At 35.7% G+C, this 14,090-nt stretch overlaps 2 protein-coding genes across 4 annotated transcripts; one reads left to right on the forward strand and one right to left on the reverse strand.

Moving 5' to 3' along the window:
• The first annotated feature begins 3,845 nt into the window (after positions 1 to 3,845).
• LOC127412345 (DENN domain-containing protein 10-like) lies at positions 3,846 to 9,765 on the forward strand. 3 transcript variants are annotated; one of them, XM_051648619.1, is made up of 10 exons: positions 3,846 to 3,935; positions 4,586 to 4,684; positions 4,768 to 4,964; positions 5,203 to 5,282; positions 5,501 to 5,649; positions 5,740 to 5,851; positions 6,927 to 7,027; positions 7,148 to 7,255; positions 7,349 to 7,443; positions 7,644 to 9,765. In XM_051648619.1, the coding sequence occupies exons 2-10, from the start codon at positions 4,645 to 4,647 to the stop codon at positions 7,809 to 7,811; spliced, it is 1,050 nt and encodes a 349-aa protein (XP_051504579.1). In that variant the 5' UTR covers positions 3,846 to 3,935; positions 4,586 to 4,644; the 3' UTR covers positions 7,812 to 9,765. The 3 variants fall into 3 exon arrangements, with proteins under 3 accessions (XP_051504579.1, XP_051504578.1, XP_051504580.1); XM_051648618.1 differs by lacking the exon at positions 3,846 to 3,935 and adding an exon at positions 4,152 to 4,304; XM_051648620.1 differs by lacking the exons at positions 3,846 to 3,935; positions 4,586 to 4,684; positions 5,203 to 5,282 and having other exon boundaries at positions 4,820 to 4,964.
• On the reverse strand, positions 9,680 to 13,995 carry sfxn4 (sideroflexin 4). The gene is made up of 14 exons (XM_051648621.1): positions 13,828 to 13,995; positions 13,665 to 13,730; positions 13,342 to 13,404; positions 13,229 to 13,255; positions 12,461 to 12,515; positions 12,268 to 12,293; positions 12,057 to 12,110; positions 11,909 to 11,971; positions 11,703 to 11,771; positions 11,507 to 11,597; positions 10,539 to 10,654; positions 10,212 to 10,297; positions 10,015 to 10,132; positions 9,680 to 9,859 (listed from the first exon to the last, which is right to left on the reverse strand). Exons 1-14 carry the CDS (start codon positions 13,864 to 13,866, stop codon positions 9,782 to 9,784), a joined length of 951 nt encoding a protein of 316 aa, XP_051504581.1. The 5' UTR covers positions 13,867 to 13,995; the 3' UTR covers positions 9,680 to 9,781.
• Between the last annotated feature and the right edge of the window lie 95 nt (positions 13,996 to 14,090).

A 14,090-nucleotide genomic window follows, 5' to 3' on the forward strand; every position in this document is an offset into this window, starting at 1 on the left:
TTCATTACAACTATCCAGTGGAAGATTGTTTTTAAGCATTACATAACAATGCATAGAATAAAACAGGTTAGGTTAAATATATTTTTTATTTATTATTATTGTGTCATGGATTTTGATGATTCTTCATCTTCATCTATATATATATATATATATATATATATATATATATATATATATATATATATATATATATATATATATATATATATATATTGTATTTTTATTTATTTATTTATTGAAATGCTGGTCTAAGTCACTCTTCTAGATATTTAATATGTATTTAATAGTTAAATTCCTATTAGGCTACCCTAACCATTTTCTCCCTTGAGCAAACAATGAGGGACAAATCTAAATATTTTTTTTTTTGGTAATAGCATGTCAGAGATGTCCTCAACAAAGCTTTGGTATTTAAAGTAATAGTTCAACCACAAATTATAATTCTCTAATCATTTACTCACCCTTATGTCGTCTCAGACTCGTTTGACTTTCTTTCCTCCGTGGAACACAAACGAAGAAATTTTTTCAGAATCAGAATCAGAATGAGTTTATTGCCAAGTATGCTTACACATACAAGGAATTTGTCTTGGTGACAGGAGCTTCCAGTGTACAACAATACAAAAACAATACAAAAACAGCAGCAAGACATAGATAATAATAATAATAAATAAAAACTAATTATACACATACACACATACACATGGGTAGTGCAAATCTAATACAATCTGTTATGTACAGTTTTTTTTTTTCAGAGGAATGTAATGGCAGAAGAGGTTGGATGTGTTGGATAAATATAAGAAAGACTAAACTGTGTATTGCACATAGTTATTGCTCAGTGGGGCAATTTAACTGTTCATGAGATGGATAGCCTGAGGGAAAAAACTGTTCCTGTGCCTGATGGTTCTGGTGCTCAGAGCTCTGAAGCATCGGCCAGAAGGCAACAGTTCAAAAATGTAGTGGGCAGGGTGGGTGGGGTCCAGAGTGATTTTTACAGCCCTTTTCCTGACTCTGGAAGTGTATAGTTCTTGAAGGGAGGGTAGGGGGCAACCAATAATCCTCTCAGCAGTCCGAACTGTCCTTTGTAGTCTTCTGAAATCTGATTTTGTAGCTGAACCAAACCAGACAGTTATTGAAGTGCAGAGGACAGACTCAGTGACTGCTGAGTAGAACTGTATCAGCAGCACCTGTGGCAGGTTGAATTTCCTCAACTGGCGAAGGAAGTACAACCTCTGCTGGGCCTTTTTCACAATGGAGTCAATGTGTGTCTCCCACTTCAGGTCCTGTGAGATGGTAGTGCCCAAGAACCTGAATGAATCCACTGCTGCCACAGTGCTGTTCAGAATGGTGAGGGGGGTCAGTGTTGGGGGGTTCCTCCTTAAGTCCACAATCATCTCCACCGTTCTAAGCGTGTTCAGCTCAAGGTTGTTTTGACTGCACCAGACAGCCAGCTGTTCAACCTCCCTTCTGTGTGCAGACTCATCGTCATCTCGGATGAGGCCGATGATGACAAACCAAAATGTAACTCCTTTTTCACTGTACATCTTGTCATTGCAGTCTTAAATCAAATCACTTTTATTGTCACTCAACCATATACACAAGTGCAACAGTGGGTGAAAGTCTTGGGTGCAGTTCCGAGCAACATAGCAGTCGTGACAGTGATGAGACATACACCAATTTACAATAAACATCAGATATACACATCACAATTTACATATCTAATATACACATAATTACACACAACACAATATACAAATAATAATATACACTGTACAGTATACAATACACACAATATAGAATACACATTATACAATAAAAAATAGTATATATAAAATATAGAGTAGGTTGTATTGTGCTGTATTGACAGTCATGCTGTCAGCTGATAGTCAGCTGCCAGTGTGTTGTTAAGAGAGAATATAATTTATGACAGTCCAGTATGAGATTAATAAAGTGCAGATCAAGAGTTCAAAAGTCTGATTGCTTGGGGGAAGAAGCTATCATGAAGTCAGCTGGTGCGGGTCCTGATGCTGTGATACCGCCTGCCTGATGGTAGCAGTGAGAACAGCCCATGGCTCGGGTGGCTGGAGTCTCTGATGATCCTCCAAACTTTTTTCACACACCGCCTGGTATATATGTCCTGGAGGGAGGGAAGCTCACCTCTGATGATGTGTCTGGCAGTTCGCTCCACCCAGTCTCTAGGCACGATTTTGATTTCAAGCTCGACTACACTTCCTAGCGCCATAGTGCTTTGCGCATACACCTGTCAAGTACTAGGAAGTGTAATCGAGCTTGATCATGCCTAGAGACTGCAATGACAAGATGTACAGTGAAAAAGGAGTTACATTTTGGTTTGTTCTCACCAAAAACCGATTGTATCGCTTTAGAAAACATTGATGATCAAGATTTCAAGGTCGATTACGCATGTGCAGAGCACTTGATGGCACCAGGAAGTGTAACTGAGCTTGAAATCATGATCACTATGGAGACTGCTGATGTCAAGATTTATGTCACTGATGTCATTTGGTCTGTTCTCACCAAAAATTTATTTGTACACTTCAGAAGACATGGATTAAACCACTGGAGCTTTATGGATTACCTTTATGCTGCCTTTAAGTGCTTTTTGGAGCTTGGAAATTTGGTCACCATTCACTTGCATTGTATGGAAAAACAAAACAGACATCATATCCATTTAAATATCTTCATTTGCGTTCCACAGAAGATAAAAAGTCATACAAGTTTGAGATGAATTAAGAGTAAATGATGAGAGAATTATCATTTTTGGGTTAACTATTCCTTTAATCAGTAATAATCCTTAAACAAACAAATTGACTACTGTTTTGTGAAGTTCATTTAAAGATAGAATTTAATACATTGATAATCTGCCCTTTAAAATGGCTAACGGCTTTGAGACTTTTGTGTCCCTTATGAGAAAACCAGGATTTACAATTAATAGCTGATGCCAATTTACACTAAAAATTACAAACATTATTCTAAAGACACCAAGCACAATAATCCATTTAATATTTTCCTTTTTCTTTTCTTTTTTATGTGGATGACTTTTTGACCTGTCCTCAGTCCTGTATTTTCAATTTATTGCTGCACTAGCAAATATGCCTATTTCACAAATCAAAGCATTCTGTCAACTGACATCAGCATCCTTTCAAGATGTGAACTCAATATTTACAAGGCAAGTGAATATTTCCTCTTTGTATTCCTTTATCTCATGTTTTGTTATATGGTCAGTAGGGCATAATCTTAACTTGTTACTATGATTTTCTATAGTAGACTGTATAGTAATTAGAAGAGATATGTAATTATTATTTTTTTGTAGTAGTAGTAGGGTGCAACAGGGCTAAAGGCAAGCCTTAAGGAAAATTAAAATAATACTTATTCAAAATAACCACTTCAGACAAGGGTTAACCATTTTCTATTATTTTCAATCACTTTTGGCATTTCATAACCTTAAGTATTCTATAAACAAATTAATATCCATTGTGATTGGATCAGTCAATGTGAGCACACTTTAAACCTTTTTCATAACAAACTGTTCGCCCCACTTAAGAAAAACAATGTTTTATTTAGCCCCTGCAACAGGGGGGCTTTTTACCCCACATACGATCCTTTCACTTGGACAGTTTGATTTAACCACTTTGAGCAAAACTGAAAATGATAAATAAGTAATTTGTCTAAATTTAATTTCAGGGATTGCGATTAGCTACATACATTTGCAACATTAACATATTCATCATTTTTTAATTTTTTTTTATTAAATACTAGATCAAACTACCTCAAAATCAAACTTTAGACATTTACTTTAGCCAAACTTCAGAGAGTCAGTCCACTGTCGGCCATCTCTGGAACGCTCTCGGGAGGCTATTTCCAGTCATGCCAGTGCAGCTCCTATCTACTTGAATTGGGGGAACACCGAAATCTCCAAAACGGTTGGTCAAGATTACGATCAAAGAACGTATTTCAAATCAGCAATACAATTTGATAATACTGGAATCATAAATTGTGCTTCTTTACCTCATATTACGCTAAAATACGCAATTTTCCCGGTTTGTATAGCTAATGCGCATGCGTTGTCTGTAACTAAAAGGTGATTGGCTCTTTTAACTGTAAGGCAGGACTTCCTTTCTACATCCGTTGACCGCTCAGAGCTCCTTGGTTGAGTGTTCCAATTTCTCCCATTCATTTCAATAGAAGAGACCTCGTCTCTGCTGAATAATATCTGGTTGAACACACATAATCCGGAAGAAGCTTGTTGATCACTTGACCAGTAGTGGACTCCTATGTGATACAATTTAGTTGTATGTCTCTGTTTGTTTGTTTGTTTTTTCAGCTTTTTCCTTTGTTACACCTACTCAAGGGAAATATTTCAAGTGTATTGAAGAACTGATTGACAATTTGATAATTAGCAACACGAATAACGCTAGAGTCTAAAGAAGCAAACTTCAGCTGGATTCACTGTGTTAAACTTCTACTTTGCAACAAGAACCGTGTCACGTCTGTGCGTTATCATTTTCATGTTCACTTATATAAATTGTCCAGACTTATTCGACGATGGGTTGTGTCTTTCTGTGCTGACTAGACGAGTCCCATTCTACACTGTTCCGAAATTATTCAACTCACGTGGGCGAGGAATGAAATATGGCTACGTCTGAGCTTATGCTGAGTCTTGGACTTATTGGTAAGATCAAAACGCTATATTTGATGTATAATGAGTAGAATAACTATGATTTTGTCAGTAATTGGAATTGTCCTTATACACAGAGAGAGATGTGAATGCAGACACCCTTTGGGTTTGGTGCTATCCCTCCATCAATGCAGATCTGCGAGAGCTTCTGATAAGAAAATGTTGCTTGACTTGGGACAATCAGGTGCTGCACACGTTTGTGTTCGGTCAGTACTGCAGAATCTGGTACTACATCAGCACTGTAGAGGTTCAGGAACCCACTGCACTGAAAAAGGTACAAGAATGTCATCCGCTTTATAGTTAAGACAAAACAACCATCCTTAAAGTTTACAGCTACTCGTACCTTACAGTTATAACTTGGATGAATCTGACAACTGTTTTGATATCTCCTTATGTGGTTTTGGTCTTATCGTATGATATACTTTGTAGATGGATTGTAATAATTTCTAGTTTTCATCTATATATTTGATCAGAACTATGTTAGCTTACTGACAATTCAATTTTATTCTCAGGTGACACATTTTTCAATAGTTGTCACAGCTAAGGACTTTAACCCTGAAAAATATGCTGCATTCAGTAGAGTTCTGTGCAGGTAGGTTTAATTTGTCCCAAGTGAAAATCAGTTAGTGGAGGTTCCCACTTGAGTGCATATTTGTTTGCTGTGTTGAGTCTACAGTAAATAATTCAAAGCGTTTCAGCATTAATGTTACATATAACAATTAACATGACAGTTTTGTGGCATTTCTAAGGATATACATTCAGTTGCTGCATGTGTGTGATGTTGCATCTGTAACAAAATGTTTTGTTCAGGACGTATATGAAACATGGAAGTCCTGTGAAGATGATGGAAGGCTACATTGCTGTTCTGACCAAAGGCATATGCCAGAGTGATGAGAATGGCTCCTTCCTTATCAAAGATTATGATGTCAGGAAAGCCTACTTGGCTGGCTCCATAAAAGGTCAGGTAACCTTAGAAAATTAACATTTAGATTCTGTATAACATGCTAGTTTTTAAGACCTCATGGGATGTCTAAACTTTGTTATTTTAGATATTGTGTCTCAGTTTGGTATGGAGATTATCATCCTTTACACAGCACTAATGCTGAAGAAAAGAGTGGTGGTTTATCACCCACATATTGAGGCACTGCTGGAGTTTACAAGGTAAGTGGAAATGCTCATTAATGTTCAACAGTTTGCTTATTTGCTGACCTGTCATTTAGTGTACATTTTTATCTAAAGCAGCTTGCCGCACTCTTGCGGTTACTCTGCCTGCTGACTTTCTCAAGGCCATTTTGGTAGGCAGGAGTTGATGGAAGTAGCCGTGTTCATAATCTGTATTATCTAGGTCTAATTCATCATTCAGCGCTGAGATGTCACCATAGCAACCATTAATTGAAAAATATGAAGTATATTAACCTTTATGTCCTGTGGTAATGTAACAAAGAGAAGATTTGTCAAGGGTTTATTCATCTGGCGGCCCAAGAGCCAAATCCAGCATGTTTGAAATTTTCAGTGGCCTGCGTGAGGTTGTCAGTTGTCTTAGGGACTGTTCACACCAAATGCATTTTGTGTCAGTTCAAGCTGTTTTTCAGTTGTTTTCCTATGTAAACGTGCACTAGACGGATGTCGCACCATGTCTCAATGTTTTTTACAGTGTCTTGTGCAGGAGCGCCGCATTTTTAGACGCTTTCAGAGGTTGCACTACAAATAATCATTATCCGTCATTTCGACAGAATTGCAAGATTAATGAACTATAATCATGGATGACTGAGTTCAGAGAACCATTAAAGTTCTATTTAATTTAGTCAAGAAAACATTTGATTTGAAAAGTCAAAAGTTTAAATCATTGCATCAATGCAACAAACTTCAGTTATTGTTCAGTAAAAATGTTTAGTATCAGTCTGATATACTCTGTTATGGACAATTTGAAAGTACGTTTTAGCTGATTTTCTCTCTCAGAATTTACTGCTGGAAAAATGTTCTCATGAGAAAAAAACTAAAGCTACAGCATAAACACAGATGTTTTATTTATACAGTGAACAAAGATTATAGGCTATATATATATGATAGAAGCTTTTCGTTAACAAAATATTCTGGCTTGGCCTGCATGCCCCGAAGATTGTTTCCATGTGGCCCACTTGTCAATGAAGTTGAATAGCCCTGGTTTATGGTTATAGTTATAGTTATGCATTAAAAAGGCTGGAAGTGGTAACATGTTTTTTTTCCTTTAACCCAGAGCACTTCCTGGCCTCGTGTGGCATAGGAAAGACTGGTCCATACTCCACCCTTTTGTTCACCTGGATGATAATGAACTGGAAAACCTCAAGCTGTGTACAGGTATTAATAAAAAGTAATTTTCCCATTAGGCACTACTGGGTTTCATTGGGAAACGGTTTTGGGAGAAACTACAGAGAAAATGCATTTTATAATGAATCTCCTCATTCCCTATCTCTGTAGGGTATGTTGCGGGGTTTGTGGATCCTGAAGTTCGAGACCGATCAGACCTGTTTGATGTGTGTGTTAATCTTCCAGACTGTGAGATCACTATATCACAAAATGCCAAAGGTTAGCGTTTCAACTTTACATTTTGAGTGGGAGTGAATGACTGTTGGTTTGATGTAAATTAAGTACCTCTCATTATGCCTTATGTTTTTTCAGAGGCAATGGCTATGGGAAAACTCCATAAAGAGATTGGCCACTTCATTGTCCAGGCCGCAGACAACGCTGATCGCACAGATGCACAGGTTATTAAGGTGAGTTTTGAGTAGGAACAAGGAGGGTCATTAAAAGTATCATTAATATCATATGATCAATGATGCATGGCCTACTCTGAAGCATTTAGATTTTCCTAGACTTTTTATTTCCCCCAAAGTAAATTCTTATTGATTGTTAAATGTTGCATTTTTTTTTTTAAATTTTATATATTTTTTTTCACATATAAATTCGTCTTCAGGATATTTCAGTAAAAACTAAGGAGATCCTCAGTAACCTGATGTCTCTTGCTGATGAAGCAATGAACTCTAAACTGACTTTGGAGACTCTGAAGCAACAGCACTACCCTCCAGCTACTGAAAACTTCCTCTTCCACTTAGCTGCAGCTGAGCAACTCCTGAAGATCTGACCAATCAGTGCATCCCATTGACATGCCTCAGTAATCAGTCAGAGAGAAACTTACCATTAGTTTTATTTGAAAAACAAAATCTCTGTTTAGAGATTTTATTTGGGGCTGTGATGGTGCAAGAGTTATATTGGAATATAAAGATGTTTTATATATATATATATATATATATATATATATATATATATATATATATATATATATATAGATATATATATAGATATAGATATATAATATATACACACACAGAACTGTGCAAAAGTCTTAGGCACATAAGATGCTTCACAAAAACATTTGTCTTAAGATGGTTATTTATTTTTTCAGCTTTAGTGTGTAAATAGGAAATATACATTTTAGACTCCCAAACATTTATTTTTCGAATAGAATAGAATAGAAGAACAGGGAGCCCTGCAACAGATGTCATGGCCTCCACAAAGTCCCCCACTGAACATCGAGTCAGTCTGGGATTACATGAAGAGACAGAAGCAATTGAGACTGAAATAGATAGAAGAACTGTGGTGAATTCTCCAAGAAGTTTGGAACATCCTGTCTGCCAACAACCAAGAAAAACTGTGTCCAGGTGACACTAGGAGAATTGGTGCTGTTTTGAAGGCAAAGGTGGTCACACTGAATATTGATTCAGCTTTTTTTTTAATTTATTTTTCTTTTTATGTTTACTGCACTTTGTATGACGTTAATTGATCAAAGAAAACTATTTATGGCATTATTTTTGAAGACATCCTCACTATGCAACATTTTCCCCAAGTGCCTAAAACTTTTGCACAGTACTGTATTTCATATAAAGATATATAGAAGATTGCTATACATGACCTCCTCGTGTGTATAATTAAGAAATTTGATAAAACATTGGACGTTACATGTTTTTAAGTGATAACACAGGTTTTAGATAAACGTTTCATAATCAATCCTTTAGTATTTGGATCTTGAGCCAAGGAATGACTTAGACACTTCCTTTGCAAGCATTTCTGAGTTTTTTGTAACCAAGTTTTTTCATGATCTTTTTTGTTTGAACTTTCAGAAGATTTCACGGTTGCACATCAATGCAAAAAAAGTCAGATGGTTGCCTAATTTTTGTCTTAATTAAAGGCATTTTTTTTGTATGGGATGGGAACTTGCATCCGTAAAAACTTTAAGAATAGCAGTAATCCGAGTAGCTCTAAGACCCAGTTAAATTCAGAATGTAATGAAATGAGAAAGTATTACTGAACTAGACAACTAGTATTACTGAATAGTGCCAAAACCTATTCTTAAAGTTCTAATGTTAATTAACAATCTATAGGCTATTCACGTTAGTGTACTTTGTTTTTGATTGTATACTGATTATATGTAGATAGAAAGGTCTATACTCATGAAGTGGAACTTGGTTCCAAGTTTTCATTTCTTTATATTTTTGGAGATTTAATCTCAAAACCCCTTGTTATGAAAGGCTATTCTCTCTGCCTAAATTGATCATGAAAGGTTATATGTGTGCAATATATCCTAAAAAACAGGATGATCAAGCTGTACTTCTCTTTAATTCCTTAATCGTCCTAATCCTTTAGATAGAAAAGTCAAAAATGCTGTTTTCTCAGCTATTGTTTTTAATTTTGTTATATTTTGTTAAATGTATATGCTATTACTAATTATACAAAAAATGTTTATATACAGAATGAGTTGCAACTGGAATTTTATTGATGACATAATCTGAGGCAGGGGGAATAATGTATAAATGCATTAGCAGTTTTTGGTAAATTTCATTTTCAATGCAGTGCCAAACCCTTTTAGCCTGAAATGCAGTTATTAATTTATCATTAATTCAAAACCTAACAAATGTTCTTATCGAGCATAAAATTATTCTATTGACCACAATCTTGAAATGCAGTTGACTTAGTGTACTGTATTGCTTTTATTGTCATTTTGTGTGAGCAAATCTGTCAATAAAAGTCACCATCAAGAAGTTTGCAATTACAATATCAGAGTCCTCTGTGGTAAAACAGTTCCTCGTTACTGGCAAGTGACTGAAACTCCTCTTCCAAATGCTCCTTCTTAATCTGCAAAAAGAGGGATAGTGTACTTATCTGAATTTTGTTCTTGTATTGGTAATGGATAATTTTTTTGACATCCAAATACTACAAATTGTATCTACAAAACTGCGGATCAGCACTACCAACAAGGATTTATTTATTCATTTTCCATTGTATCTTACCTTGCCAAGCTGTGGAAACAGACTGAAGGACACAGGAATCATCAGACCAAAAACAATGGCAGTACTGATGTGTCGTACAGGGGCAATTATCATTGGGTTCCTCTGGACAAACTTTGCCCTGAGACATTGACAGCAGAGTTTACATTTTCATTACCAACACTTCAACTTTTAATAATTGGGAAATGGAGGGTTAGTACCTTTTGAGGAGGGCTAGCAGTAGACTGGGAACAGCTGCAGTGGTGCCAAAGAGAGTCGCTCTCGAGATTGCGGTCTCCTTTACAGCCTAAAACCAACAGATGATGGTGGAAAACATTAAATTAGCTAAAAAAAAAAAACTGATTTGACCAAAGGCTTCAACATAATCACATGTGAGGTTTACAGAAAAGTAAAAAAAAAAAAAAAAAAAATACAAAATCAGGTAAAGCAACAGAACAGTGCAATAAAACCCTCATCTATTGTGGCCCAAATTCAGAAGCACAGAATGTCAATACAGTTTTGCTGACATGCTTTACTTGCAGTCTCACCTTGGAACCAGCTTCTTTTGAGACTCCAACAGCATTCCCATTGGAATCAAACACCCGTATTCCATTTTCTGATTCTTCACTTCTCACCACGATTACACTGAATGCAGCTAGACAAGCTAGAAAAATATACATATATACAGCATATAGTACTGTGCAAAATTCTTAGGCACACAAGATGTTTCACGAAAAACATTTGTCTAAAGATGGTTATTTATATCTTGAGCTTTACTGTGTCAATAGGAAATGTAAATTTAGACTCCAAAACATTCCTTTTTCGAATAGAATAGAACAGAATAGAAGAACAGGGAGCCCTGCAACAGATGGCATGGCCTCCACAAAGCCCCCCACTGAACATTGAGTCAGTCTGGGATTACATGAAGAGACAGAAGCAATTGAGACAACCTAAATAGATAGAAGAACTGTGGCAAATTCTCCAAGAAGCTTGGAACATCCTATCTGCCAACAACCAGGTAAAACTGTCCAGATGTACCTACGAGAATTGGTGCTGTTTTGAAGGCAAAGGTGGTCACACCAAATATTGATTTAGCTTTTTTTTATGTTTACTGGACTTTTTATGATGTTAGTTGATAAATGAAAACTACTTATGGCATTATTTTTGGAGACATCCTTACTATGCAACATTATACAAAACACAACTTTTGCACAGTACTATAGTACTGTGTAAAAGTTTTGTGTTTTGTATAATGTTGCATAGTAAGGATGTCTCCAAAAATAATGCCATATATAGTTTGTTTTATATTTAAATAGTGAGATATATATATATATATATATCATTTTATTACTTACAGACATTAGCTGGAGTTTATTTTCCAGGTACTAACACTTACTAAGCAAGTAAGACTACTTAATACAATTTAATGGTAGAACCACACATTGTAGATAAGTATGTATGAAAAGGAGTAACAATATAAACGCACTTTAACGTAGTGTATTACTGGTGTTCTTACCTGAAAGTGGAATAGGTAACAATGATCTACAAAAGGTCTCAGCCACAGAACTGATTAGTCTAAAACGCTGGAGTATAATCTGAGGAAGAGCCTGAAAAAAGATCATCTGCTTAACAATAATCCAAACACAAAATCATCAGAAAGATGAATGTATATGGTTTTCAAGTGGAAAAACCAGGACATAAATCCCAATTACCCCTGCGAATGTTGAGTAGGAAACTGTTCCAACAATAAGAATAGACTGCTTCATTGATGTTTTGTTGTCCTAAGCAAAAATGGGGACGTAGTCAAATTGTGTCAAATTTAGTTAAGTAAAAAGATCATGGTCTATTTAGATAGCTAAACCTCACAAAGACAGTTTTGTAAATAATACATTTACATTACACAATTTAATTTGTTTACCTTAGTCACAGTTGCATTTCTGTTACAATGGTTGAATCCTGCAGAGTAACTCTGTAGCAAAAACTGTGGCAAAACAAAGTTGAACATTCTGTAACAAATACTTGTAATTTATCAGACAAGAAAAGACATAGATGAAGAATGTACTAACCTGCCAGAACAATGCAGGCTTAACTCCTTTGTGGGGTATTAAACTTGCAACAATCTGTAGGAAGAGTTAGAAATATGTGGGAAATCTTCATTGAAAATTATTATAAAAAAACTCTTTCCAAATACAAATTTTTCAATAGTTCATCAACTCCCAACCTGTTGCTAGCACATTGAAAGCATAACGTAAGCACATTTTGAATATCAGAACTCACCAAAGGAGCCGATACAGGTAGAAAAACTGGAAAAGAAATGAATTATGATGTCATCAGAGAACAAAATAAATGTTTTAATTCAAAAGAATGCAAATTGTTTCACATACTGGTAAATGATATCCTTAACCGTGTACATAAAGAATATGTTACATTTCAGGAATTGAACATAAAGACAAACCCTCAAGTTTGTTACCTTGTGAACGAAATAATGGTGAAATTGCTGCTCCAGTATCAGAATGGACAGATGACTAGAAATGCCAATAAATAACAGCATTTTAAGTTTAACATAAAACAGTAATACCTCATTTGAGCTGCCAATCATGAATCTTACTAGGATGTACAGTACTGTGCAAAAGTCTTAGGCACATAAGATGTTTCACACAAACGTTTGTCTTAAGATGTTTATTTATATCTTCAGCTTTAGTGTGTCAAGAGGAAATATAAATGTTAGACTCTCAAACATTACTTTTGCAAATAGAAAAGATTAGAATAGAAGAACAGGGAGCCCTGCAACAGATGGCATGGCCCCCACAGAGACCCCCCACTGAACATCGAGTCAGTCTGCGATTACATGAAGAGACAGAAGCAATTGAGACAACCTAAATAGATAGAAGAACTGTGGTGAATTCTACAAGAAGCTTGGAACATCCTATCTGCTAACAACCAAGAAAAACTGTGTCCAGGTGTACCTAGGGGAATTGGTGCTGTTTTAAAGGCAAAGGTGGTCACACTGAATATTGATTTAGCTTTTATTTATGTTTACTGGATTTTGTATGACATTAATTGATATATGAAAAATATTTATAGCATTATTTTTGAAGACATCCTCACTATGCAACATGTTTCACGTGTGCCTAAAACTTTTGCACAGTACTGTTTATGTTTTTCATTTGTTTTGAAAGCTGTGTAGGTCATAAATATGAATTGCTCACTTGGAAAATTTTAATTCATTCTAACTTACAAGAGACAGTAACCAGGCATTAGTAACCTAAAGAGAGAGAAAAGAATAATTTTTAACGTTTTTGAAAAAAATGTGTTAAATTAAATGGTTGTTATGCATATTGATTAACCTACTTTTCCATTTGTCTGCTGATTTCCTTGATTCTGAAGAAGAGTGCGGGCCTGCACAATTTCAGCCTAAGAAAGAAAGAAAGAGCATATTTTGTTCTCTTTTTGCTTTAATTCGTTTAAAAGTGTGAAACAGAATCAGGATTAAGGGACATATCACACAGTAGCTACTTACTATACATCCTGTGTCATGGATGTGTTACTGTTAATATAGGCTTGTTATAGGAAAGCATGACTGACTGGCAAATTAAGCAATTTGCTACATTAGGATGATTAATGTTATGAGCAATAGTAAACAACAGGCTGATGGAGCATTGTGTGCTACTTACCTCTGATGACAATATAGAACTGGGGTCGAGGATATTGAACCAGAGACGCAGTCGGCTCACAAAAGACTGCAAAGAGATGCAATTATTTTATGTCATTTCTATCATTTTTATAAAGAACACAAATATACATTAAAATCTGACACCAAGTGCAGGTACCAAGTACCTTTCCATTGCTTTGCCAGTACTGCAAGTTGGGGTCCATTTTAGCTTTTTAATGAATGCTCTTCGAAAAAGATCATCACCAATTCAATTTCGTCTGTTTATTGTGATAAAGAGGTTTATAGAAGGTCACGCAGACATGCTTGTGTCTGCAACTCTTCCGCATATCGCATGCGCACAGGCAGCATCCAATGACAGTCAAGCAGGAAAAAGATTATCTGTATGGTCGAGTAAAGAATGGCATACTACCATAATACTCTTACTATT

The sequence above is a fragment of the Myxocyprinus asiaticus genome, chromosome 21, assembly GCF_019703515.2.
Source record: "Myxocyprinus asiaticus isolate MX2 ecotype Aquarium Trade chromosome 21, UBuf_Myxa_2, whole genome shotgun sequence".
Lineage (NCBI taxonomy): Eukaryota > Metazoa > Chordata > Actinopteri > Cypriniformes > Catostomidae > Myxocyprinus > Myxocyprinus asiaticus.

What these genes read in the sequence shown, in the direction of transcription:
- LOC127412345 (XM_051648619.1), top strand. Translation starts at nt 4,645, where the DNA reads ATGGCTACGTCTGAGCTTATGCTGAGTCTTGGACTTATTG. An exon ending in CTTGGCTGGCTCCATAAAAG is followed by an intron (nt 5,650 to 5,739) that starts GTCAGGTAACCT and finishes TTGTTATTTTAG; the next exon opens with ATATTGTGTCTCAGTTTGGT. An exon ending in TATATCACAAAATGCCAAAG is followed by an intron (nt 7,256 to 7,348) that starts GTTAGCGTTTCA and finishes ATGTTTTTTCAG; the next exon opens with AGGCAATGGCTATGGGAAAA.
- sfxn4 (XM_051648621.1), bottom strand. Translation starts at nt 13,866, where the DNA reads ATGGACCCCAACTTGCAGTACTGGCAAAGCAATGGAAAG. An exon ending in CAAAAGAAGCTGGTTCCAAG is followed by an intron (nt 10,298 to 10,538) that starts GTGAGACTGCAA and finishes TGTTGGTTTTAG; the next exon opens with GCTGTAAAGGAGACCGCAAT. An exon ending in TGTTTCCACAGCTTGGCAAG is followed by an intron (nt 9,860 to 10,014) that starts GTAAGATACAAT and finishes CTCTTTTTGCAG; the next exon opens with ATTAAGAAGGAGCATTTGGA.